We start from the raw sequence: 24,626 nt of genomic DNA, 5'->3' as shown, positions 1-24,626 counted from the left end.
AATGTTTTATCATCCTATTCCTCCATGGAAGAAAAAGGAGATTGACCTGATGGCAAGACAAGCACAAGGATATCTCACTCCCGGTGAGACACTAATGGTGCATGGAAGGGTAAGTCATTTCTAGAAAGACACCCACCCCTCTTGAGCAGGTTGGGGGTTGACAAACATTGGGTCATTCAGAGAGTCAGGAGTTTGAACTGAATAACCTCTTCAATCCCTTCTTTACAAGTTTATAAGGTATGCAATAGTCCTTGATATTTTAATGACTAGGCAGACCTGGGAAGATGCTACTGAATTCTTTTTATCACAGGGATTTCCAAAATAACTGAAGGGATAAGCAATTGCAGGTATTTCTTGTGTGCTATAAGAGGAGGAATCCTTGGGGGCCTATTCTCTTCTTGAAAAGGGTATAATGAAGACAATGCAATTGTCCTAATGTGCTACTAAGAAGAACATTCAGTGAATACTCTTCTCCAATACTTCCTTTTTGGAGGATTCTGGCTATGATAGGAATTTTTGGCTCTTTATTTCCAGACCAGTATGACTTAGGCTCTAGTAACAGCAGTACCTTGGCTTCTACATACAAAATAATACTCTTTTCAATAAGTCCTCACCTCTAAGTGGGTCACCAGCAATGGTCCCACAGTGATGAGACATTCAAATTATTTCAAAAAGCTTTCCTTACGTTCAATGGCCCATGTCTGTGAGATATCTGGCTAGAGTTATGAGGGAATTTTAAAACTGGAGATAAGGAAGTTATTCTAGGGTAAGTTGGGGTCTTTTTTTTAGTTAAAATTTTTTTTTAAAGTTTAAAAGCTGATCTATAGCCTGGGAACAGAACAAAATCCACTGAGCTATGCAAGAATCAAACCTATCACCTTGGACTTACTTATTCTCATCAAGTCGTAACCAAAGCATAGCCTGATGAAGGCAAATCTTTTAAGTGCTCTGTGGACTCTCCTATAGCACTGGAACATCTAGGTGTTTGTTTTTGATGCAGAGCAATAATTTTTTTTTAATTTCCTTTCTACAAGTCTCATCCAAAATAAAAAATTATCCTCCTATGAATTTACTGAGATTTTATTTTTTGTAGTGACAGTTGAAAAGTAGTTTGTAGGTTTGAAAGTTGTTAAATGACTGTTCTAAGCTACAGAACCAGCTCAACATTGTTTCCTTCCTGATGGTGCTAGGAAAGAACTGTCTATTGTGACTCTGTAGTGATCCTTATCTGTGATTCCCTCAATTCTTGGGCAAAATTTGCCTATGTTTGTCAGTCTCTGATGAAGAGAATATCTGACTAGATAGTTAGAGAGAGGAGAAAGCATTATTTAGTACCACTGGAATATCTTAGGGCCATGAACTCATCTTCCAGTGTACTCCTCTTATCTATAATTTGTCCTACCTTCTCTCTTCCCTGCTTCTTTTTTGACACTGTGACCCATGAACCTTCTCAGTTCCTGGACTTCTGGTCACTTCATCAATGATTGAAGGAATGGAATTTGAGCGTGACATCTGGTTGGTCACAAACAGAGGTTGTAAATATGTTCACTTCAAAGAAAACATATCAGACAAGAGTTGTTCAGGTTTAAAGATCTCTGGGAGGAGGGAGAGTTAACATTCAGGATCAATCATTCTGTCTAAGCTGAAGCTTATTGATTTGTCATATTTTCTTTTTATGAGTCAGAACTTTATGTAAGTAGAAGCTGATTCAAGGCCCTTGCATGACTTAAAAATCCAGAGGATAATCCTGAGATAGGGAAGATATATCTTTCTAAAATTAAGAAATCCTTCTTTCTGAACAAGTTTTTTAAAAAGATAATGTTAAAAGCATCTGGTAACTATACTACAACAATGTAAATAGAAATAAAAAAATAAAAAAAATTCTGAATTTGAAACTTGTGCAATTATAATGACCAAGTATGGCCCCACACAGGAAATGGGAAAATATATCCTCCCCCCTTTTTTTGCCCATGATGAGAACTCTGGGTGAAACACTGCATATATTTAGTCAGATTCTGTTCGTATATTGGGAATTTTTGTTGAGCTCCTTCCCTTCTTATCCCTCTTTAACCTTTCTTTTTTATTTTCTAGGTAGGATAAAGTTGAGATATACTTAGAAATGAAGGTGATATGAAAAAGATAGCAATAAAATTAAGAATTAATAAGATGTCCAGTGAGGATGATAATAGGTTTGATACAATAGAGAAGAGTTAATGAATAGAATTTTAATAGTTCAATGTTTGAGCCATTTTTTTTTGACAAAATAGTCTAAAACTGACTAAATTTTAGTCATATGAAAGATTGCCCTCTCTGTGGAAGAACTGAAGCAAGTTGCTGTTTTGGGTCTTTGGGTTTCAACATAGGAAATTACAGTCTCACCCAGCTCCTCTTTTAATAGTTCAAAGTGTTCCCTTTCATTTACTTAGCTACCCTGACCCCACCTGCACAAAATTCAGTGAGATACTGCAGAATAGGCTGATGGCTCAGGATGTATCAACATTTTCATTGGACCTCTTCCTGAGGGAATGACCCTATTTCTGGATGGAGCTGGATAATGATGAGGAAGAAAGTTAGAGAGGAGTTCTGAGTCTAGGTTTAGGAATGACACCCAGGTGGCCTCATGAATCCCTCAGGCACTTTTTCTGCTTCTTAATAACAAGATTTAAGTAGACTGGCTTCCCAGCTGAGCCTGTGAGTTCATAGCTCCCAACTAGGAGCTATATATATATATACATATAATTATATAATGTATATAATTGTATAATGTATATAATTGTATGGTGAATAACAGAAAATACTTAGCCACTGAGTGGAGGTTCTGATGACCATTTCATCAGGAGGAAGCTTTCTGTAACTTTCTAGAGGGCGGAGACTCTACTTTTTTATTTTTCTGTCTCACCCTTTGTAAAAGCAATCGAAAAGAATTGAGCAAGCCAGAGAAGAGAAGAAAGAAGAGGAAGAAAGGGGAAGAGAAGCACATGACCTTTCTTCCCAGCTCTTCAGCCTACCTAATATGAAGGCCACTACGTAGTTGGAGATCTGGCCCATGCCCACGATGATAAACAGCACAGTGAACATCTCCCAGTTGACTGAGAAGATCTGCAGGAAACTGAAACCGGTTTGCACAGCCATAGTCCCAAAGAGGATATTTTTTCTGCCGAACCTTAAAAACACAATGCAACATACACACACATACATACACATCAGGTTATAGGAATTTCAAAGGGACTAAGAGATTCTCTGGGTTCAGGTAAACATCAATATTAAGACTTGCGTAAAATGAAGTAAGTAGAATCAGGAAAACATGATTTCAATGATTCTAAAAAAGAACAAAATATACCTGAAACAGAATACTGCCGAATTATAATGACCAATCTGGGGCTCTAAGAGGAAATAACAAAATGAATCTTTTTCCTTTCTTTGCAAATATAGGGGATATGGGTGGGTGTAGAAAATTTTATATGCTGTTAGGTTTGGTTGGTGAGCTGGTTAATTTTGCTTAACTACTCTCCTTCCCTCATCCCCCCAATTAAAAAAAATTCTTTGTTACAAGGGATAGCTCAATTGATAGGAGAAGGAGAAGAGGAATAAATTTGGAAGTCAAGTTGATGTAAAAATCAAATAAAAATGCATTAAAAAACAGCAGCAATTCAATAAGCATTGTAATCAAGTGGAGTTTCATTTCTCATACAAGACAAGAAAAGAAACTAAGGGGGTTTACCTCCATGAGACAAGACCTAACTAAAAACCTCCATCTTTCCCCCCACTCTAAAATGAGGAAGTTAGACCAGATGATGTCTAAAGTCAATGAATGGTCCCTGGGTACTAGAGTGTCATGGGATTCTGAATCACAGAGATGACTGACATCCTCAACTGCATGACTAGCTCTCCCTATTTCCTCTATCCTCTGAAGCAGTATTCAGGCACTGCTGAATGGGCCACTTGGGGGTAGATGACCAGCAGAGAATTCTTTTCTCATTGACTGGGGCCTTTGCATAAGTCATCCCTGTCTTTAATTCTAGTGCCTTCCCTCTGTTATCTCCATTTTATCCTGTCTATAGCTTATTTGTACATAATTATATGCACATTGCCTCCCCTGTCTTTTGCTTTATTTTGTATCACCAGTGCTTATTACATTGGCTGGCACATTGTAGGCATTTAATAAATCTTTATGACTGACTCTTAGTCCCTCTCAGGTAATTCTCTAAGACTGAAAGTTGCTAATTCATTATTCTGATCTGAAATGTCTTACCTGAAATTCCCTGTATCAATGAAAGCACAGGTTTCCAGATCTCCTCCCCCCTTCAAACAAAAACTAAAATCAAACAACAAAATTCAAAAGTTGTCAACTGAGAAATGACCAGATGGGAGATGACTAGGCAATGATTCCTATACTTTAATTATTCAAAGATTCATGACTTCCCTGGTATGGGTATTCTCTTTATCAGTTTAGGTTACCTGCTTCACCTAGTTACTTATAAAACAGTTTTCAAGAGTTATTGTTTGAGGTGACCCAAGGCAATTCCAATAGCCTTGGGATAAAAAATGCCATCCACATACAGAGAACTATGGAGGCTGAATATAGTTCAAATAATATTATTTTCACCTTTTTTCCCCTTGTTATTTGTTTGCTCATTTATTTTTTCTTAAGGATTTTTTCTTGAACAACATGACATATAGAAATATGTTTAAAAGAATTGCACATATTTAACCTATATCAGATTGTTTACTATCTTGGAGAAAGGGGAGGGAAGGGAGGAAAAGAAAAAAATTCGGAACACAAAGTTTAACAAAAACTAATATATAGAAAAATAAAATACTATTGAAAAGAAAAGTAGTTATTGTTTCTAAAAGCTTCACCACTTTGGTGCAGTCAGCTTTCCCTATTACTCAATCCTTCAACCTTCTGAATCCTAAGCCTACAGAAGGAGGGAGAGTAACATCCTGCAGACCTGTCTTGTGTTTGTTCTTGCTGTTTTTGTTACCTATTTTAGCCGTTGGGCATTGTAAGACAGAGAAAGGAGGTTGGGAACAGGAGGGAGAGGTCTGCCCCATCCTCTGCCTTGGGTGCCTGTTCTATGTTGTTGTTGTTTAAATATAATATTAGAATAAAAGACCAAAGAATTTAAAAGGGAAATTTGTTTTCACCAAGTTTTCATGGAATCTGAATTCAGCTAAATTGATCCTTGTATAAAAACGTTCTTCACCAGGATTAGATACACATGCTTTACAATTTGTCAGAGTCCGGCTCTGCTGGCTGGAAAAACAAGCAGCCTTGGAGAACCTAGATTATATCCATTACATAATGAGCTTGGTTTAAAAAGCTCAATTTAGAAGAATTTTTTTTTCCTGATTCAAATGGAGACTGTTTAGGATACTGTAGCTACTAAGTGTCTGCTATAACCAGAGGAAACAGCAGCAACAACTGTGGGCTAAGGGAAAGGGGTAGCAAGAAAGAAATAGGGCATATATATATATATAATCCTTAGTTGAATTTTAGCATTATGAGACAACAGCCCTTTGTACTAATGGGAAGGTGACAAAATTTAGAGCACTTTTCTTTGAGCACCTCTTTAAAAGTCAGAAAGTTACATGTTTATGAAGTATGGGCCACTACCCAGGTCAGTCACTAGATCTGTGTTCTAGTCACTAATTAGTTAGTAATCACTCAGTCACTAATTAACTGTGTGATTCTGGACCAGTCACTTCTCCATTCTCAGTTTTTGAATCTGGCAAATGAATAATAAAAAGTGATTCACAGGGTTGTAATGTAATGTAAAGGTGTTTTTGAAAAGTGTGAGGTACTATACAAATTCAAGTTCTTTATATCACTGGTTCTGTAACCTCTTTTTTTTCCTCTGAATATTTTGTTAAAATCTTCTTTAGACAACATAAGGTACTGAGATGAACAGTTCAAAATTCTCCATCTCTTTTCACCTTGACCTTATTTTGTTCAGAAAAGGAGTAAAGGTCACTCTGGGCTGCGGTGTTTGATGCCCTCTGAGTTCTGACTACACTGCTCTCCAGGCTTTTTCACCACCTTTTCAGCCCATCTTCCTTTTTGTTTTTGTTTTTTTCCTTTTTGATTTTCTTTTTCTTTGATTCCTTTTAGGTTTTTTTGTCTGCCATCTTGAGAGAAGGGAAGGAGCCTCTTCATGTCTTTCTTTTTAAAAAATTATTAAAGCTTTTTATTTTCAAAATCTATGCATGAATATTTTTCAATACTGGCCCTTGCAAAACCTTGTGTTTCAAATTTCCTCCCTTTCTCCTCATCCCCCTCCCCTAGATGACAAGTAATCCAATATATGTTAAACATGTTAAAAAGATATGTTAAATCCAATATATGTATATATATTTATCCAGTTATCTTGCTGCACAAGAAAAATCAGATCAAAAAGGAAAAAATGAGAAAGAAAATAAAATGCAAGCAAACAACAAAAAGAATGACAATGCTATGTTATTATCTACACTCAGTTCCCACAGTCCTCTCTCTGGGTGCAGAGGGCTCTCTTCATCACAAGATCATTGAAACTGGCCTCAATCATCTCAATCAATCTACATCTGTCAGAATTGATCATCGCATAGTCTTGTTATTGCCATGTATAATGATCTCCTGGTTCTGCTCACTTCATTTAGCATCAGTTCATGTAAATCTCTACAGGGCTCTTTGAAATCAGCCTGCTGGTCATTTCTTATAGAACAATAGTATCCCATAGCATTCATATGCCACAACTTATTCAGCCATCCTCCACCTGATGGGCATCAATTAAATTTCTAGTTTCTAGCCACTACAAACAGGGCTGCCACAAACATTTTTGCATATGAGGGTCTTTTTCTCTTTTTTATGATCTCTTTGGCATAGAGACCCAAAAGAAACACTGATGGATCAAAGGGTATGCACAGTTTGACAGCCCTTTGGGCATGGTTCCAAATTGTTCTCCAGGATGGTTGGAGCCTCTTCATTTCTTAAAGAGGACCTGGAAGACTGTAATGTGGTCACCGGGCACAACTGAAAATCCTGTTAACTTTTGGGGTCTCTCTAGACAGAAATGAGTGAGACCATTATTGTGGAACTCTTGGACTAGGGAAGATTTTGAGAGGTCAGCTTCCTATCTTTAAGCAGCTTCACACTTCCATTATGTAAGACCAAGGCAGCCAGGTAAGGGGCTTTGCCTCTTAATGTCAGTCCTGGTCAGCCCTCACAACCCTCAGTCCTGGTTGGAGATAGTATAGAATTGGTCTCATTCCTGAATGCTTGTTAAATGTCAGTCAAAGGATTTATCTATCATGGCATTCTTTAGTCAGGATTAAAGAACAGGGCCCCACTCTTCTGCATATTGATAAAGCCGACCAATCGAGGATGTCCTCTAGCCTAGAGATAGATCCTCTTTACCTGTCTGAGAGTTGTCCTGATATGAAGGATCCCATCAGCACGCCCACAAAGAACAATGAGGTTGTCAGTGGAGGTTTCCAGTTTTCATCACACACTATATTCCACTGCCAAACAAGAAACAAGTCATATTAAAATGGAATCACCAGAAGGGATCCAAGAGCTTTGGGCAACCTTGCAATGAAATATCTTCACTCTAAGGTCTAGATTAAACTGAGCATATCTGTAGGAAGAGATAGTTAGAATCACTTAACATATCAATGTGAGGCAGATTCTAGCCATGTTCATGAGTTAGCACATAGTGTTATTTAAAATGTATTTCTCTAATGGAGAGCTTACATCCTTGGTCTTATCCAGAAAGTACCTGGGTCTAACAGGTGCACCAACTCCTGGTTAGCTCTTGGAGGTAGCAGGAGGCTACGTATGGAGAGGGGACAGATGCATGGTTGGGACTATATTTGTCACTTCTTCTGTTCTGAGATCCTCACTGAGTTGTTTTAGGAATAATCCCCTTCACTGTTGTTTGAAAGATTTTCATTCAGGACTGAAGTAAAGAGGACCTGAGTTCAAATTCAACCTCAGACAATTTAAACTTAGCACTTAATTGCCTTGAAAAAAAGAAGAAATTACCATTCTATACATAGTAAACATAAATAAAAGCAAATATTCAAATACACAAAGACATAATAAAATTCGTTAAACATGAAACTATAAATTTACTTTATTTTTTTTTAAATTATAGACTAATTTTTACACAACAGCCAAAAAAAGAGCCCAATTTCCCTTCCTTTTCTAAGATCTGGCCACATCCTCGTAAAGCACCTAGGTAGATAGGTTAAACTAGGTTGAGCATAACTAATAAGCCACAAACCTCTTAGTGAGTTAGGGAGGTGTCTATTCCAAGTATATAAATGAAGATTCCCTTCCCTTCCCCCCTCCTCCCAGAATGGGCAGAAGAAAACAAGTGAGGAGTGCTTAAAACTTGGTAAAACTTTAAAGATGCCAAAGTCATATATCCCCAGCTTTTGTCTTGCAACTGGATGACTCTGGAAGAAAGAGTAAGGCTGACAACTTTGTGCAACTCTGCCTCAAATCCAATTCATGTGCAGGTCAAGATAAGGTGTTGTCATTAGTCCTCTGAAAATGAAAAACAAACAACAGCATCTTAGACTATTGGTCTACTCTCTTTATTATGTATCACTTTACACAAGTCTCCCCATATTTCTTCATATTTGTCATTTGTTAATTTTTTAAAACAGCACAATAAGGGGGAGGAGGCAGTGTGATTGAAGAATTAAGATTTTTTTTTCTGCCACATCTTACTTGTATGTCCCTGTGTTTGGCAATGCATTTGGCTATTGTTGCTATTGGCAGGGGTAGAAGATGGGAGTGTATCAGGATCTGTGATTTCACTGATGTCAGGATTTCCTGTTACGGAAATTCTATAGATCCACCAGTACTGGGTTTCATTATTTAATTTGGCAATTCAATGAATATAAGGCGGAAACCTTAAGTTTTATTAGTTTGCATTGCTCTGATTATTAGAACCTTTTAAAAATGTGATTATATTTTATAATTTGTTTTTCTTCTTCTGAGAAGTGATTGTTAATTTATTTTATTGTGGAATACATCTTAGTCTAAAAAAATCCGTGTCAATTATTTAAGATATTTTAGAATTTTTAATTGATTCTTTGGGGAAGAGCCATTTACATTTCAAAATTTTGTGTTTTTCACTTAATAAGCATTTATTGACTCTTCCTTCCAGCCCCTCCTTAGAAATAAAGAAAAATAAAATTTTTATAACAAATATCCTACTCAAGCAAAACAAATTTCCCTATTGACTATGTCCAAAACTGTATATTTCCTTCTATATTTCTCATTCTCTATTAGGAGATGGGTTATCTACTTTATCAATAATCTACTGGAATTGTGGGTAGTCAATGCATTGATCAGAATGGAAGAACCATTTTTAAAGGGGAATCTGGGGAAGTGCCCTTTGAAATCCTCTGTCTTCCCAGTATTGTTATATTTTCTAAATAGATTCTTTCCTTTCATGTATGAGTTGTACTGGATAATAATTTCTTCAAATATCTTCCAACTCAAATTTGGTTATTCTGTGATTCTTTCAGTGTGTCCCTTGCTTAAGATGCTGCTATGTCTTGTTTTGAGAGAATAATTAAAACAAAATGGGAAATCTGTGAAGTATTGACCCTGCCTGAGCTAAAACTTGTCTTCCCTTCATCTCTTTAAGAGACTCCAAATACACAGGATATAAGAATCTATCTCCTATTTTCTCTCTGATTCCCTACCCATCTCTAATCTCCTTCATTTTACTCAAAGCTGTGCATCCCAGAATTGTGCATACTCTCTCTTTAAATACATAATCTAAGACTTTAGAATATGAGAAAAGAGAGAAAGAAAGAAAGGCTGGGATGATATGTGTCTATCACATCTGTATTTGGCCTAATTTGTAAAATTAGCTTTAGTTCTTCATTCCTCAAAGATGATCCAAAATGCTCCAGAGATTGTCCTAAATGGAATGTCAAAGAAAAGACATTTCAAACTCTTTTTAAACCCAAGTAGAAATCTTTATTTAAATAACAACTTTCCTTTCAAAGGCAGCATCCCTTAGTGATTTAAATCTCAATGAGGTTAAAAAACACCTCAGGCCCTTGCAAGGTTTAAGGAACAAGGCTAAAGGGCACAAGTGCACTTGAAGTGGAAAATACCAGCCTTCTGCGATTTCTCTGCCCATCCCCTGAGATGTTAACATCCCTTGAGGGACTCAAAGCTGAAGTACTAATGGGTGCCCAAATCAGGCCATTCAGTTACAGATTAGCACCTATAATCTTAGAATTAGGTAGAGGAAAGTGAAAAACATTTGCTAGTTTGTGGCTGCCAGTCATGCCTACAGCAAGTAGGTGATGTACCTAGATAGATAAATAATTTTTTGGACTTAGAATCAGAAAGACATAAATTCAAATATTAACTTAGACTCAAGCTGTGGATTAGTTTTGGTTTCCTCATCTGTAAAATAAGGACAATAATAACACTTACCTCACATAGTTTTTGTGAGACAACATATATAAAACAGTTTGTCTTAAAGTGCTATATAAATATTAGATATTATGATCATTATCTACTCTTCCCATATGCCCAAAACATGGCTTACTCCAGAACTTAATGTCACAAAGAAATATGTCAGAAAATCAAAATCTGGTAAAAGTCTTCAATATGTCCTATGTTTAAGATATTAGCAGAACCACTTTTGCCAAGTGTTTCCCAAGTAACTATTAGTGTCTTTTCCTTGGAGACATGACTAGAACATTCCAGTCAAGGATTTTAGCTTGGGCCCTTCTCTTCTGGTTCTAGACCTCTTCCATAAACCCCAACCCACCTTCTTTTCTCCAAGAATATTCTGCCAGTTCTGCATACTGCTTAGCCAGGTCTGTTGAATTCAAATCTTATAGATTTTCAGGTAGGCAAACCTTCCCAGGACTTGACCATTGCATGTTTCAGCTGAGTGATTCAGGGGAACCACACAGCATCTGCTCTCTCTAATGCTATTCAAGAATTCTCATGCCCCGGGGGTGATTCCTGGGAAACATTCTACATGGAGGGGGAGAGGAAAAGGGGAGCAAAAGTTTTTCATGGAGAATTGAGGTGATTAGGCAGGAAGAAGTGAAGAAAGAGGACAAGGTGTTCTGGAGTGTGAGGAACACTCAGATTTTCTTGCAAAGCTGATCACAGAGTCATTTTGCCTAGCATTTTTAGTTTGTTTTTACTGTCTGATAATGTCTGGGTCTCTGTCCACCACCAGCTTGCCCCAGAGCATCTACTAAAGGGGTGAAAATTCATTGGAGAATACTGGCAATATGGCATGGTTCAGTGAAACTGGATTACAAATCAGAAGAATTAGATTTGACTCTCAACTTTGATACTTAAGGGAAATTCAGGTAATTACTGGTCTCACTGGTCCTCAGTTTCTTCATCTCTAAAGTGTGGGGGATGGACTAAGATGATCTGTAAGGAACTTTCCAGTTCTATGTCCCGTGGCCCCCATAATGGACATCATGATTACCAAGATTATCTCCAATCATCTCAAGACATTGTTACATTCTCCAAACATAGGTAATTTCTTTGATCTTAATTTCTTTTTTTTTTAACAAATAGTATTTAATTTTTTTCAAATACATTCCACAATAGTTTTCAATATTCGCCTTTGCAAAACCTTGTAGTCCAAATTTTTTCTCCCTCTCTTCCCTTTCTCCTTCCCCAAGGCAGCAATCCAATGTAGGTTAAAAATGCTATTCTACTAAACATATTTCCATATTCATCATGATATGCAAGAAAAATAAGATCAAAAGGGGAAAAAACCAAGCAAACAAAAAACAATAGCAAAAAGGTGAAAATACAGTGCTTTAATTCACATTTAATCTCTATAGTTTTCTCTGGATATGGAAGGCATTTTCCATCAGAGCTCTATTGGAATTTCTTTGAATCACCTCATTATTGAGCCAAATTTTAATTTCTTAAAAATAAGCATGTATGAATTCGCATTTTAAAGAAGTGGAATATGTGTGCATCCAATTCAATTCAACAAATATTTATTAGTAGGTGATGCTAGAGATGCAATGATAAATATCACATAATTCTCAAAGAGACTAGCAGGAGAGACAAGATATTGTATTATGACATGGATGATAATTATTCATATTCATGAATGCTTGAAATATAAAATGCTATATGACCATAGAAGGTTATCAGAGAAGACTTCATAGAGGAGCTGGCATTTAAATTGAAACTTTGAGGCAACAAATACAAATTCATTAGATGGAGCTTCTCTTTTCCAAAGAATGAGTTAAGATTCTTTTGTTGGGAAGCAATTCCTTGTTGACAAAGAATTATAGGCAAGTGGTAGCTCATTCCCTTTGGAGCAAGGTAGAATGTTCCAGATCTTTTTCAGGTTGTAAACATAGCATGCAACTGAGAAGTTGCCAAGTATTTAGCTCTAGGGGTTATTGAGTGCAGGTGCTGGGCTTGGTGGAGTGGGGAGGCGTGCTGAAAAAGGTAATTCACTTAGCTGTGTACTAAGAATACCCACTGCCTGAAGCTCATGGTCTTCTGAAATGCACTGTAGCATTTACTTCATTGGATCTATGATCCCATCAATACATGGAATTCTCTCCAAAATTCAGGTTTCAACTTATCCAGGTTTTCTCATTCTGTGAGATTCTTGTTTGTGTATTGCCATGATGCTTTATCATCTTTTGTCATCTCTTAACGTGATTATGCATTCAGCCTAATTCCACTAAAATCCATCCTTCACACAGATGCTAAGTTGATACTCCTTAAGCACAGACTTGACCATACCCTCTCCTTCTTAAAAAAAAAAAAAAAAAAAAGGCTTCATTGTTACCCTATTGCTTCTAGGATACAAACAAATTATTTTTTGATATTTAATTTTCCTCACAATCTGGTTCTGATTGTTTCTTTAAAAAGTGTTTTATTAATGCTTTTTTTCTCTTTCACATTTTTCTTTTTGTCAATCTTTCTTACAATTTTTTAAACATCAGTGTTACTTTCCAATGACTTCCTTTCCTCTATGGTTATCTTCCCCATGAAAAATAAGTACAATTAAATTAATACTTGGGGTTATCTGGAAAAGCATGTTCATTTCTGGCCAATAGTTAACCAACTCTCTGTAGACAGTTGGGAGGAATATTTCATCCTAAAATGTTCTGAAATCACAACTGGTAGTGACCAGTTGATTGACTAGATATTGATCAAAGTTCTGAAATCTTCTAAGCATTTTTCAGACCAACTTTGCAATTCTTTGAACAGTGTGGGACAGTGACCCTTACCCAAATTAAAAATCAAAGACACTCAGGTAAAAAAACAAACAAAAAAAGAATTTATTAGGATATCAAAAGAAAGGGCAACTCCTAACAGACAAAGTGTCTGTAGAGGAGAGCAAAGCACAAGACTAAATAGACCCTAAACACAGAAGCCCCTTCCCCTCCAACTCCGACCTTTTCTCCCATTGTCTGGAGGAATCTAGGCTTACAATCTAAACATGGAAATCTACACCAGAAATAAAAGAATAAATAACAAACTCAATTCAAATTTCTCTAGAGAACTGCTATACAAGCAGAAATTCTTGGATGAGAGAATTCTGTTGCCTGACTTCCCAAAACCCTCAACACCTTTAAAAGAAGTACTTAAATGCTAATTAAGAGGTGGGAAAAACAGGAGGAGAAATGTTCATCCAAGACAAACACCTGCAGCTTTTTTAGCTATAGCTCAACTTGTTATTGCAAAGTCTCATTTAGAAGTTAAGGCCACATTCCCATGAGAGAACTTCACTCATTTTATCCCATTTAGTATAAATAAAAACCAATTCACTGATTGCTATGTGTCAAGCACTATCCTAAGTTCTAATAATAGAAATAATAATAAAAACCAAAAAAAGAGACAGAATCTATATCTAAGGAAGGAGAGAACTATTATTTATATAGCATCTACTATGTGCAGGCACTGGGTTAAGTGCTTTGCAAAAATATGTTCTCATTTGATTCTGTGGTGAGCAAAATGAGTCTGAGGCTTAATTTTCTCTAGAGCAAAATAACAGTTGGTTAACAATGACCTGTATAGCTGTTAATAAAGTGAATTACTGGACACTTCAGCAAAGCCAGGGACCTGAACACAACCAATTTATTAGTTAGGCTAGCAATAACCAGTAAGTTGGGTCGATGGCCTCTCTCAATGATCAAAAAGCTGAGTGAAGGTCAACAGCGTCTTTTAAATCCAGGTGTATCTTCCTTCCGATTGGCCTGATGGTGCAACATTTGGACCTTCTCTGGCTAAGGTAAAAAAATCCCTTTTGGTAGTCATACTAATAAGGAAATGGGTTAAAAGTTACCTCAGGTCCTCCCTGTTACTTGCTAACGAATCTAGAGTAAACCTTAAGTAATAGGATTAGTCTGTAGCTCTGCGTGTAGCAGTGGAAAGACAGGAATATAGTCTGCAAGGGAGAGTGTGTGTGCTTTAATTGAATCATTTTGAATAATAAGATGGAGATTCAAACTAAAATGATAGAATTGAGACTCAAATGATCAGGAGCTGCTTGAGTGTTGTTCTTCACTTTTAAAGAAGACCAGAGATATCCCATATGAATTGGATTTAAGTGAGACACAGTTATACAAAATCATCTGCCTCTGGCTTTCTAACAAAGCCATTGAAGTCCAATGGCAAGACAAAAGTAAAAATGTCGGGCAATGTTGTCCAGGATGCAACGAGTACCTTCATGGTTCTTGAAGCAAATTGTTTTCATTCACTCATTTCAGCAGAGTAAGCCTTCACATGCTTGGGGGAGACACTCCCCTACTTATCAGTTTAAGGTCCACCTGTAATGCCGAGGAAACTGAGGCAAGATAGAGATTAGAGAGTTTTTAATATTTTATTTGAATGGGAGAGATATACTAGGACCAAATTAGGAGCAGCCAATGTGAGTTCTCAATGACATATTAATACACAGTAGCTAAACAAAGGCAGGGGGGCAGTCCAAACTCTGGTGAGCGGGAATCTCTAGGTAGGAACCATTGTTCTGATAGGTTGTGGGGTAGGACCATAAATTCTAACAAACTGGGAGTTAAGAAAGTGTCGGACTGCAGACACAATGTCTGGAGTTCCCTTTTCTGAGTTTACACATAGACAATTTATAACCTTAGAGCAAATAGCCCTGAGGTTATACCAGTCTTAATGAACCGGAGAGGGGGGTGTTGCAAGTAAGGAGATTGAAGGAGAACAATAAGGGAAACAGACAGGACCAATTAGGGAAACTGAGGCAGAACAATTTAGGGAAACTGAGTCAGGACAATAAGGGAAACTGAGTTAGGACAATAAAAGAGAACTGTGGCACAACACACCGATTTCCTTCAACATGTTTTAGCCTGTTTGTCTACATGATTTACAGAGTATGGCTGCTATGCATGCTACATCTTGGAGCCACAGGTTAGAGAGAGAGTTGAGTGCCAAGTAGACATCAAAGACATATGAGAAGTCCTGAAAAAGGCTCAGCAATCCCTCACACCAGATGTGCGTGCTCCCTGAACACCCCATGTGTCCTAGCTACCTGAGAAAAGGGTAGAGATAGTTACAAGACAAAAGCTTGACCTTTAGGCAAACTTTTTGAGAATAAAGGTAAAGGGAAATTACTTTACTCTTTTTAGATTCAGATGGCATGGGAGAGTATTAATCTATGACAATTTGATTAAGCCTTAAAAATGAAATTAAAATCAATTTTCAATTTTACAATAATCCTTGAGATAGATGCTGTTATTCTCTACATTTTACAGTTGAAGAAATAGAGACTAAGTGACTTTTCTAGAATCATTAAGTTAGTGGATACATGAGGATACATTTGAACTCAGATCTTTCTGATTCTAAGACCAGTATTCTATCCACTGCATTATCTAGCTATCTCAGAACACGCACTCTTTCTTTTTTTTTTAATTTTTTATTTTAATAACTCTTTATTGACACATGCCAGGGTAATTTTTAACAGCATTCTCCCTTGCACTCACTTCTGTTCCGATTTTTCCCTTCCCTCCCTCTACCCTCTCCCCCAGATAGCAAGCAGTCCTTTACATGTTAAATAGAGAACACCCACTCTCATTGGGGGAGACTAAGTCATAAGAGAAAATTCTATTTCAGGCAAGTCAAGTCAACCAATACTTATTAAAAACTCATGAACTATGAGCCAAGATAATACAAATAAACAGCAAGACAGTCCCTGTCCTCAATGAGCTTACATTCTAACGGAGGAAGACAATATATAAAAAAAGTTGAAAAGAGAGAGATGAATTGGGGGAGGAGGAAGAGGCTGGGAAAAGTCCAGAGAGTCAAGAGTACAGCCTGAAGAGGAACTAAATCATGACTGGCTTGAACTTCCTCCTTATAATGGAGGGCAGAGGGCCCACAAATCCTAAGGGCACATTAGTGGTCAATGGTCAGGCTTTAGATGGGCTTAGATGAGGAGATGAAAAGATCTGGTGGTACTCTATCTCAGTAGAAGGCATGAAATTGTTCACTTCTATCTCATTCTATAAACCAGCCAAACTTGCTATTCCCTATATATGAGTTAAATTTTTTTTTTTATTACCTCTCTGCCTTTACAGATTGTTCACCATGTCTAGGACACTCTTCCTTCTTGCCTCTGTTTTTTGGAATACCCAGGTGTTTTTAAGACTCAGCTCAAGTGCCATCCCCTACCTGAAACTTTGACTTGCTTAGTGATTAAGTGTCTTATTCAATCCCCTCCCTATCCCACTGTGGGAAATTACTTTATTTATTTTGCATATATTTTATATTTATTTATCCATATATTGTTTCCTTCTAGTAGAACATGAGTCTCTTGTTTAATTTTTTGTCTTTATTTCCCAGGCATCTAACATTGTGCCTGTTATATAGTAGGCATTTAGTAAAAATCTGTAAATTACATGAGTTGATGCAAAATGAAGTGAGTAGAAACAGAAAAACACTGTACATATTAACAGCAGTGTTGTTCAATGATCAGCTTTGAATGATTTAATTTTTCTCAGGAATACAATGATCCAAGATAATGCCAAAGGACTTATCATAGAAAATGCTATCCATATCTAGAGAAAGAACTGATGAAGTATGAATGCAGATAAAAACATACTATTTTCAGTTTTCTTATCTTTTTGTGATTTTAAAAATTTTGATCTATTTCTTTTTTCACAGCATGATTAATATGGAAATATGTTTTACATGATTACACATATGTAACCTATTTAAAGTTCTTGTCTTCTCAAGGAAAAGATAGGGGAGGGAGGGAGAAAATTTGAAATTAAACTTTTTAAAAAAAATGAATGTTAAAAATTGTCTTTATGTGTAATTGGAAAAAGTAAAATAGTATTTAAAAAAATAAATACTTGTCAAATTGAATTGTTTACATAATCACTAGCTTTCTGTCTTCAGGCTATCAGTTGCTCTTTTTCAAGGGACAGGATATCAACATTATCTCCTAAAATAGAAGCCTGTTGAAGGAATGAGGCTGGGAATTCTTAATATGGGTAAACACCGTATAGGCAAAGGGCTCCTGCCTGCACTCATGACCATCTCTTGTTATTCAGAATTGGGCTTTAGTAGGGGTCACATGTCTTGGGCAATAGGACATAAGAACTGGGCTTTAATTACTTATCTTTCATGCTGCTCATTCTTTGATTTAGTTTGACACATATCTCCTCTTTGATTCCTTTTCCCCATCTGTGAAGAAAGGCCAAAATCTCTGTCTTCTTCCTCTTGCAAAGGGGTCATGGGAGGATCAAGATAGGAAGGCAATACAGGATGATTTAGCCTTTAAAGGCATCTCTTAAATCCAGCACCTATGCTTGCTTACAGTGTCCTAATGGACCAGCTTTGCTTCCTGATAGGCACAGGGATACCAGGGGAGCTGGTCCTATTGTATATGGTACATGGGTCCTTATTGCACCCAAATGGGAACAAGGTGGGAAAGAAGGGACAAGTATTGTAGTTATTGTTTCACTTTCCTCTTCTGAAGTGAGAATGTGATAAATATGATTATAAATATAAAAATAAATACGTATAGTTAGACTCCACTTTAAGAAAGCATAGCAGTGCTGTAAGAAATGATGAACCCAATGATCTCAGAAAAACATGAATAAAATTGCATGAAATAATGAAGAGTGAAATGAGTAGAGCCAAGAGGACATAAAGCAAGAACTGCAATGTTGTTTTAAAGTCAACTTTGAGTGACTAAGTCATTTTGGTTATTATAAAATCTAAATTAATGACAAAGGAACTAAATAGGAAGATGCTATCTGCTTCCAGAGAAAGAACTGATAAACAGAAGTGTATATAGAATGATTTTACATATATACATATTGCTATCTAGTGGTAGCCATCTTTAGGGTGGGAGGGGAAAAAGGAAAAAAAAGAGAAAGTTATATAACTTTATTATATCTTTAAAAGTTGTACATAATAGATTTGTAGTTTCATGTACAATCATCCTTTTTTTTCTTTTCTACTATGCTTGTTTTATTTCTCAAATTTAGAATAAAATAAAAATGCATTTAAAACATGATTTTGAAAAGACCGTAGACTTTACCAGATTTCACAAAGGGTCTATGACACACAGAAGTTAAGAACCCTATAGTAGGCTAGAGGATATTAAGAATTTCCACTGGAAAAAAAATCACTTACTAGCAAAATATCTAAAACCAGGACACATGTCTTAAGTTGGTATTCAGGGGCCATTGCTGACACTGATCTTAAAGGATTACAAAGATAATGGTATATTATTATCTGATTAAAATTCTAGCTGAGTGCTCTGGATGACTTTTATCTATTCCAGGGGAAAACCAACAGCAGTAATTCTCAATTTTATAGCATGCTTTAAGTTTTGGTACCAGTTTGGTAGTATGTTTTGGTATAAGACTGAATTCTTAATTTATAAAATGGATGTGTGTGTGTGTGTGTGTGTGTGTGTGTGTGTGTGTATGTGTGTGTATGTCACATGGCTAGTATGAAGCTGAGGCAGGATTTGCACCCAGGTCTTCTGACTTCATGTCTAACATTCTCCCTCTTATGTAATTCTCTTACCTGTAAAAGTAAGATTTTTTTTCCTTTAAAATAATGCCTACTTCCTACTTGATTTACCCAAAGAGAAACAAAACTTCTACTTGAGAGGAACCATGATCTTTTGTAAATAAAATTTATGAGTTTTTGTTTTTTTAAATCAACAATCATTTCTAGAACCAACAATCCCATCATTCGATTTCTCTTATGTCCTTCTAACAGTTGCCTATTGCAGCTAGAGAACATACCATGTTGTGATGGTGAATTCCTAATGGATTCTATTATTTTTCCTCAAGTCTTCATTTACAACTTGGAGGTTATAAATGGAATTATTCTGGGAATCAGTAAACAAATCTGCTATTTTATCCTTTCATACACTTTATAGGTCTTACATTTATACAAAGTTCTGCCAAAAAATCATTGAACCTTAAATTGCTTTCAAAATTTCATGCTTCCCAACTCCTTAGTAAAAGGATCACAGATTTAGAATTAGAAGGGTGTTTGGATGTAAGCTAGTTTCAAACCCTTTACTTTACAGATATGGAAACTGAAAGCAAGAGAAAATTTGAAACATTTCTTCAAATCAAATAGTTTAAATGACTTGCTCCAGGTCCAATTGTTGGTATGATGTAGAGCCACAATTTGAACTCAGGTCTACTGACTCCAAATGCAGTGTTCTTTCCTATATCTTCCAAAGAGCACCTTTTCCCCTCTCTCCCCCACCCCAAAATTGTGAAAAATGAAGGAAAAGGAGCACCTAGCAAACAGACTTTGTAGATGAAGAGTTCTATGGATTGCAGTTTAATCTGCCTACAATAGAAAAAGAAACCTAGGGGGAAAAAACAGTACAAAAAGTACAAAAAGGCTCATGTGTTTGAGATGAAGAAGCTGGTCTGGGAGCAGCCAAAATAATGGTTCCCTAACTTTGCCTCCACCCCTGGTCTTGACCCTGAAGCTTGGAGTTTTGAAAAGACCTTTTTTCACATGCATTCTGCCCATCTTTGCCACTAGGAAACCCCAAGTGGCCAGTATGAATTGGATTCTTGGCAGTCGTGGCTTTTTCCTGGTAAATGAAAACCACATTTTTCAGCCTTTGCCCAAAGAATCTCAGCTCTCACCCTCCACACTGTTTCTGTTTGTAGTTATTGTGTCCTCTACAACAACACTTCTTGATTTCAAGAACGTTAACATGAGTAACTTTGAAATGTTTTGCTGATTCTTTTTAAGAAAAGTTACAGCTAGAACTGGCCTAGAGCATGGCTCTGTGTACTAGCCTGTGACAAAACAATATTGTGTACTATGGAACTGGAATGAGAAGACCTCAGCTCTTTCATGTGTCATCTGAGAAAAGTCAATTAATTAGGCCTTACATTATTCATCTGAAAAATGAGATTGAATTAAGCAAACTCTAAGATCCCTTTTAGGACAGCTAGGTAGCACCATGAAAAGAGTGCCAGCTCTAAAGTTAGGAAAACTCATTTTTATGAGTTCAGATCTGGTCTCAGATACATATTAGTTGTGTGACCCTGTGTAAGTCACTAATCTCTGGTTGTCTCACTTTCCTCATCTATAAAATGATCTGGAGAAGGAAATGGCCAGTGTCTGATACTCCGATATCTTTCAGCTCTAAATCATGTGATCATGGAGATTGTAAATCAATACATGCTATCTTTACTTTTTTCTTTTTCTTCTGTGATTTTCCTTTTTTCTCTCAGTTTTTTTATTTGTTCTGATTTTTCTCTGCCAACCATGATTCATAAGAAAACGTATATGTATACATGTATAAATATATATATATACATGTATAAACAGAAAAAAGAATTGTTTTACATGAAACTGGGAAAAATAAAATACAAATAAGTGGGAGGTCAAGGAATTTATTCCAGCTTTCCTCATGGGCATCAAGAATAAAGCTTTTCTCATCACAGTCAGAGCCTGTCCTATTTGGCTTCAGTCATTCATTTAAGCTTTTAATATTCTACCCTAGCGGGTATGAGATGGTTTGGTGGATAGAGGAGTGACCTTGAAGTCAGGAAGACTAATCTTCCTGAGTCACAATCCTATCTCAGACACTTACTAGTTATGTGATCTTGGACAAATCACTGAAATCCATGTTGCCTCAATTTCCTCATCTGCAAAATGAGCTAGAGAAAGAACGGGAAACTACTCCAGTATCTTTGACAAGAAATGGTGTCACATGAAGGGTCAGACATGATTGGAATGACTGAATGACTTTCCCCTAAGCTGACCTTGCTGCCTCTGAAGGCTGTATACCTGAAACTTTACCAAAATATTTTGCACTCTGTGGTGGAATGTCCCAATAAATCATCAAGATCTTAGAGGATTTCAGAGGAATTCAGAGAAACAGTGCTAAGAATTTTTCAGTAAAGGTTTCAAATCCAAAAGAGTTGGACATTTTCAGTGGAACAGATGGTATCCAGGCACACGACAAACTTAGGAAAAGTTCCAGAGATGACTGTGGGGTGCTGTAAGAGTTCTTTTTTCTTAATGCAGGATTTTGAAATGTTTATCTTCTTCTCAGAAAGGAGCATATCCATCTGCAACCCCTTTCTTTTAGAAGTGGGGGAATGAGAGCAAACAATCCACCTGTATAGGATAGATTTGGCTGAGTGATTCCCATGAATATGTTTCACAGCTCCTGACATTCCCATAGCTGCCAAGGAATGCTCATGTGGGAAGCCATTGTGGGATGCAGAAGGAATGGGGAAGAATAAAGAGTGGAATAGTTGTTAAAGGGGCAGTTCAGACTCAAGGCAGTGTTACTCAGGGGCAGTTTGTAGGTTTCTACCTTAAACAACAGTTTGTGGTGAGTAAAGAGAGCAAGTCCTTGGGACATTCCCTCCCAGTGAGCTATTCTCAGCAAAGGATGGATTTTGGTTGTTTCTTGTTTTTAATTAGGGGCCTTTTGCCAGTATTGAGTGTCTTTAAATAGAGAATATGCTACATATTTATTCTGTAGTGTATATTCACTCTTTGTATAGTAATATGTAACAGTTGTATTTCCTTCTTCTTAAAATTCTTTCCAATTAATTTTTTCTCCTCTGATCTCTGCTTCTCTTCTATCAGTAGCACTGAGACAGAATGACTTTCCAGGTCTTATGAGGCATCTGTAGTGAGATCTGCAAGTTAATAGGTTGTAAGGCCCAAGACCGTAAGTCTGTCTGCCTAGAGAGCAAACTGATCTGAAAGCCCAGGTCATTAGGAATATTCTGCCCAGAACCTTATCCCCTAAAATCCAGATGTCACTGAAAAGAGTTTATGCTAAGCTCAATATATGCTATGAATTCATATAGCACTTTGGGTGAAGCAGTCTCCTGGCAGTGACATTCAGTGTTGTAACAGAGCAAAAAACTGGTTTTATTTAAGTTCTGACTTATCTAAAAATGAGCATCCACCTTTTTCAGAGGTCTTCTGAGTTAAACTCTCTTAAAGTCTTTCTAACCTATTTGGAAAATGTTTAGGATTCATTCACTAAATATCTTGCTCAGTAAAATGATTCCCCCCTCCCCCCAGCTCCCTGTCCCCAAATCACAAGGGAAGGGTATCACAGCATGTCTGTAGAAGTATGAGGTGCTTGGAGTGAGATTTGTTCGTTCCTGACAGAATGGGGGTGTTTGGATTCACCAGCTCACTTTTTCCCTTGAAAGGTGACCAGGCCAATCCCCCTGTCATCCTCATTTGAGGGGGTTGCTACATAAATCGAAATTTCCCCAAATTCCATGCCTCATGCTAACGTGCAGCACTGAGATAGAAAGTAGGAAAATATTCACTTGGAACCTTGTCCAGAAAAGTCTGGGATCTGGAACTGCTGTTCAAACTGATAAGATCAGGGTGCTAAAGACCAAGGGATAGACCTTTTTTAAAGAAGAGCTCCCATCCAGATAGGAGAAACTGCCCATTATACAAATCTCAGCAGAGTGCAAATCTTTCATGGTGCCTAAATGATTGAAAATTATGAGTGATTCCTTGGTGATCTAGAGACCTTTTCCAAACTGGCAGGGTTTCCATTTTTCCCACACTTGAAGGGGATAATTGACCCTTCTCACTGTTCTTGACAATGAGGCAGGGGAAATTTTGAGATTAAAAAAAATCCCTGATGCAAACTGTTAAGTTGGACAGTAGTTAGTGCATGGAGGTTATCTGGAGTCAGGAAAATCTGAATTCAAATCCAGCCTCAGACACTTCCTAGTTGTGTAACCTGGACAAGACACTTACGCTCTATTTGCCTCAGTTTCCTCATCTATAAAATAGGGAGAATAATAATATCTGTCTCAAATGGTTGTTGTAAGAATCAAAGGATATTATTTATAAAATACTTAACATAATACCTAGTACATAGTAGGTGCTATATAAAATGGAGCAAAAAATCCTTTCAGTGCCCACTTCACAGTGTTGTAGTAAAGCTTATATGATATGGTATATGTAAATTGCTTTACAAAATTTTAATCAGTTATGCCCAACTGTTCATAACTCCCTGTAGGGTTTTCTTGGCAAAGATACTGAAATGAAGTCAGGAGGACCTGAGTTCAAATCTGACCTCAGACACTTAATATGTCTTAGCTGTGTGATTCTGGGCAAGTCACTTAACCCCAATTGCCTCAGGGGAAAAAAAAAAGATACTGGAATGGTTTGCTATTTCCTTTTGAAGTTAATTTTTCAGATAAGGAAGCTGGGGTTACAGGATTAAGTGGCTTGCCCAGGGTTATCTATCTACTGTACCTCTTAGCTGCCCAAGTATAGAAATAATGATTGTTATTCTTCCATGTAATTTCTCTTCAAATGCTTTGGTTTGGGATTCTTCTCACTTAGAGTTAACCCCAAGAATAGCCACATGTCATCCCCTTGACCTTCTAGAGTCAATCAAATGTTCTTTGTTTCTACTTGATATTCCTTGCTTCCCAGACTATTCCATGTTCCACTTTATCTTTGCCACCTAAGGAGAAGATCTTGTATCAGAGGCAAGCTATGATCCATTTCTATGGTTCATTAACATGGACATTGTGGAGACCTTTGAGTTTTCAGGCATAAAAAGTCATTAAGACTGAGAAAAAACAGTTTTCTTGGGCTTTTTGACATTCACATACAAAATCCTGTGTTCTAAATTTTTCCCTCCCTTTTCCCCCTCCCCTAGGAGGCAAGTGATCCAATATATGCTCCTCATAAAGATGAGTCTTCCTGATTCCAAGCCTTGTGTTCTATCCATTGTGCCACCTAATTGTCCAATATTAGGGATGATAATAATAATTACACATATATACACATACATATACTAATATATATACACATATACTATTAATACCTGTGGATCTTAGTGGAGAAATGAAAATGAATACATCCTAGCAGTTCTATTTGACATTAAGATTTCCCATCAACTTATGTTACTGAAAAACAATATGTAGAATCAAGTGTGTGGACCTGACTTTGAGTTCTTTATGTATCAATTATACCTTTCTTCACCAGTACAGAAATCTGCCCAATACATGAGCCTTCCAAGTGAACCAGTGTCAGGAATCAAAAATGAAAGCAAACTAATGGCTGAGCTCCTGAAGATAGTCTCTTGGCAATGTGTGATTCCTTGCATGGGAAGAGAAAA

General features: G+C 36.9%; 1 protein-coding gene across 1 annotated transcript in view; it reads right to left on the bottom strand.

The window, feature by feature from the left end:
- SLC22A4 (solute carrier family 22 member 4) overlaps positions 1–24,626 on the bottom strand; it is a 90,447-nt gene that overhangs the window by 42,560 nt on the left and 23,261 nt on the right. Inside the window, exons 2-3 of the mRNA XM_051978228.1 lie at positions 7,394–7,497; positions 3,009–3,163 (exon numbers count right to left, since the gene is read on the bottom strand). Coding sequence (XP_051834188.1) covers positions 3,009–3,163; positions 7,394–7,497 — 259 coding nt within the window. The remainder of the gene's footprint in view (positions 1–3,008; positions 3,164–7,393; positions 7,498–24,626) is intronic.

The sequence above is a fragment of the Antechinus flavipes genome, chromosome 2 (genome assembly GCF_016432865.1).
Source record: "Antechinus flavipes isolate AdamAnt ecotype Samford, QLD, Australia chromosome 2, AdamAnt_v2, whole genome shotgun sequence".
Lineage (NCBI taxonomy): Eukaryota > Metazoa > Chordata > Mammalia > Dasyuromorphia > Dasyuridae > Antechinus > Antechinus flavipes.
This window is presented reverse-complemented; position numbering and strand designations above follow the sequence as displayed.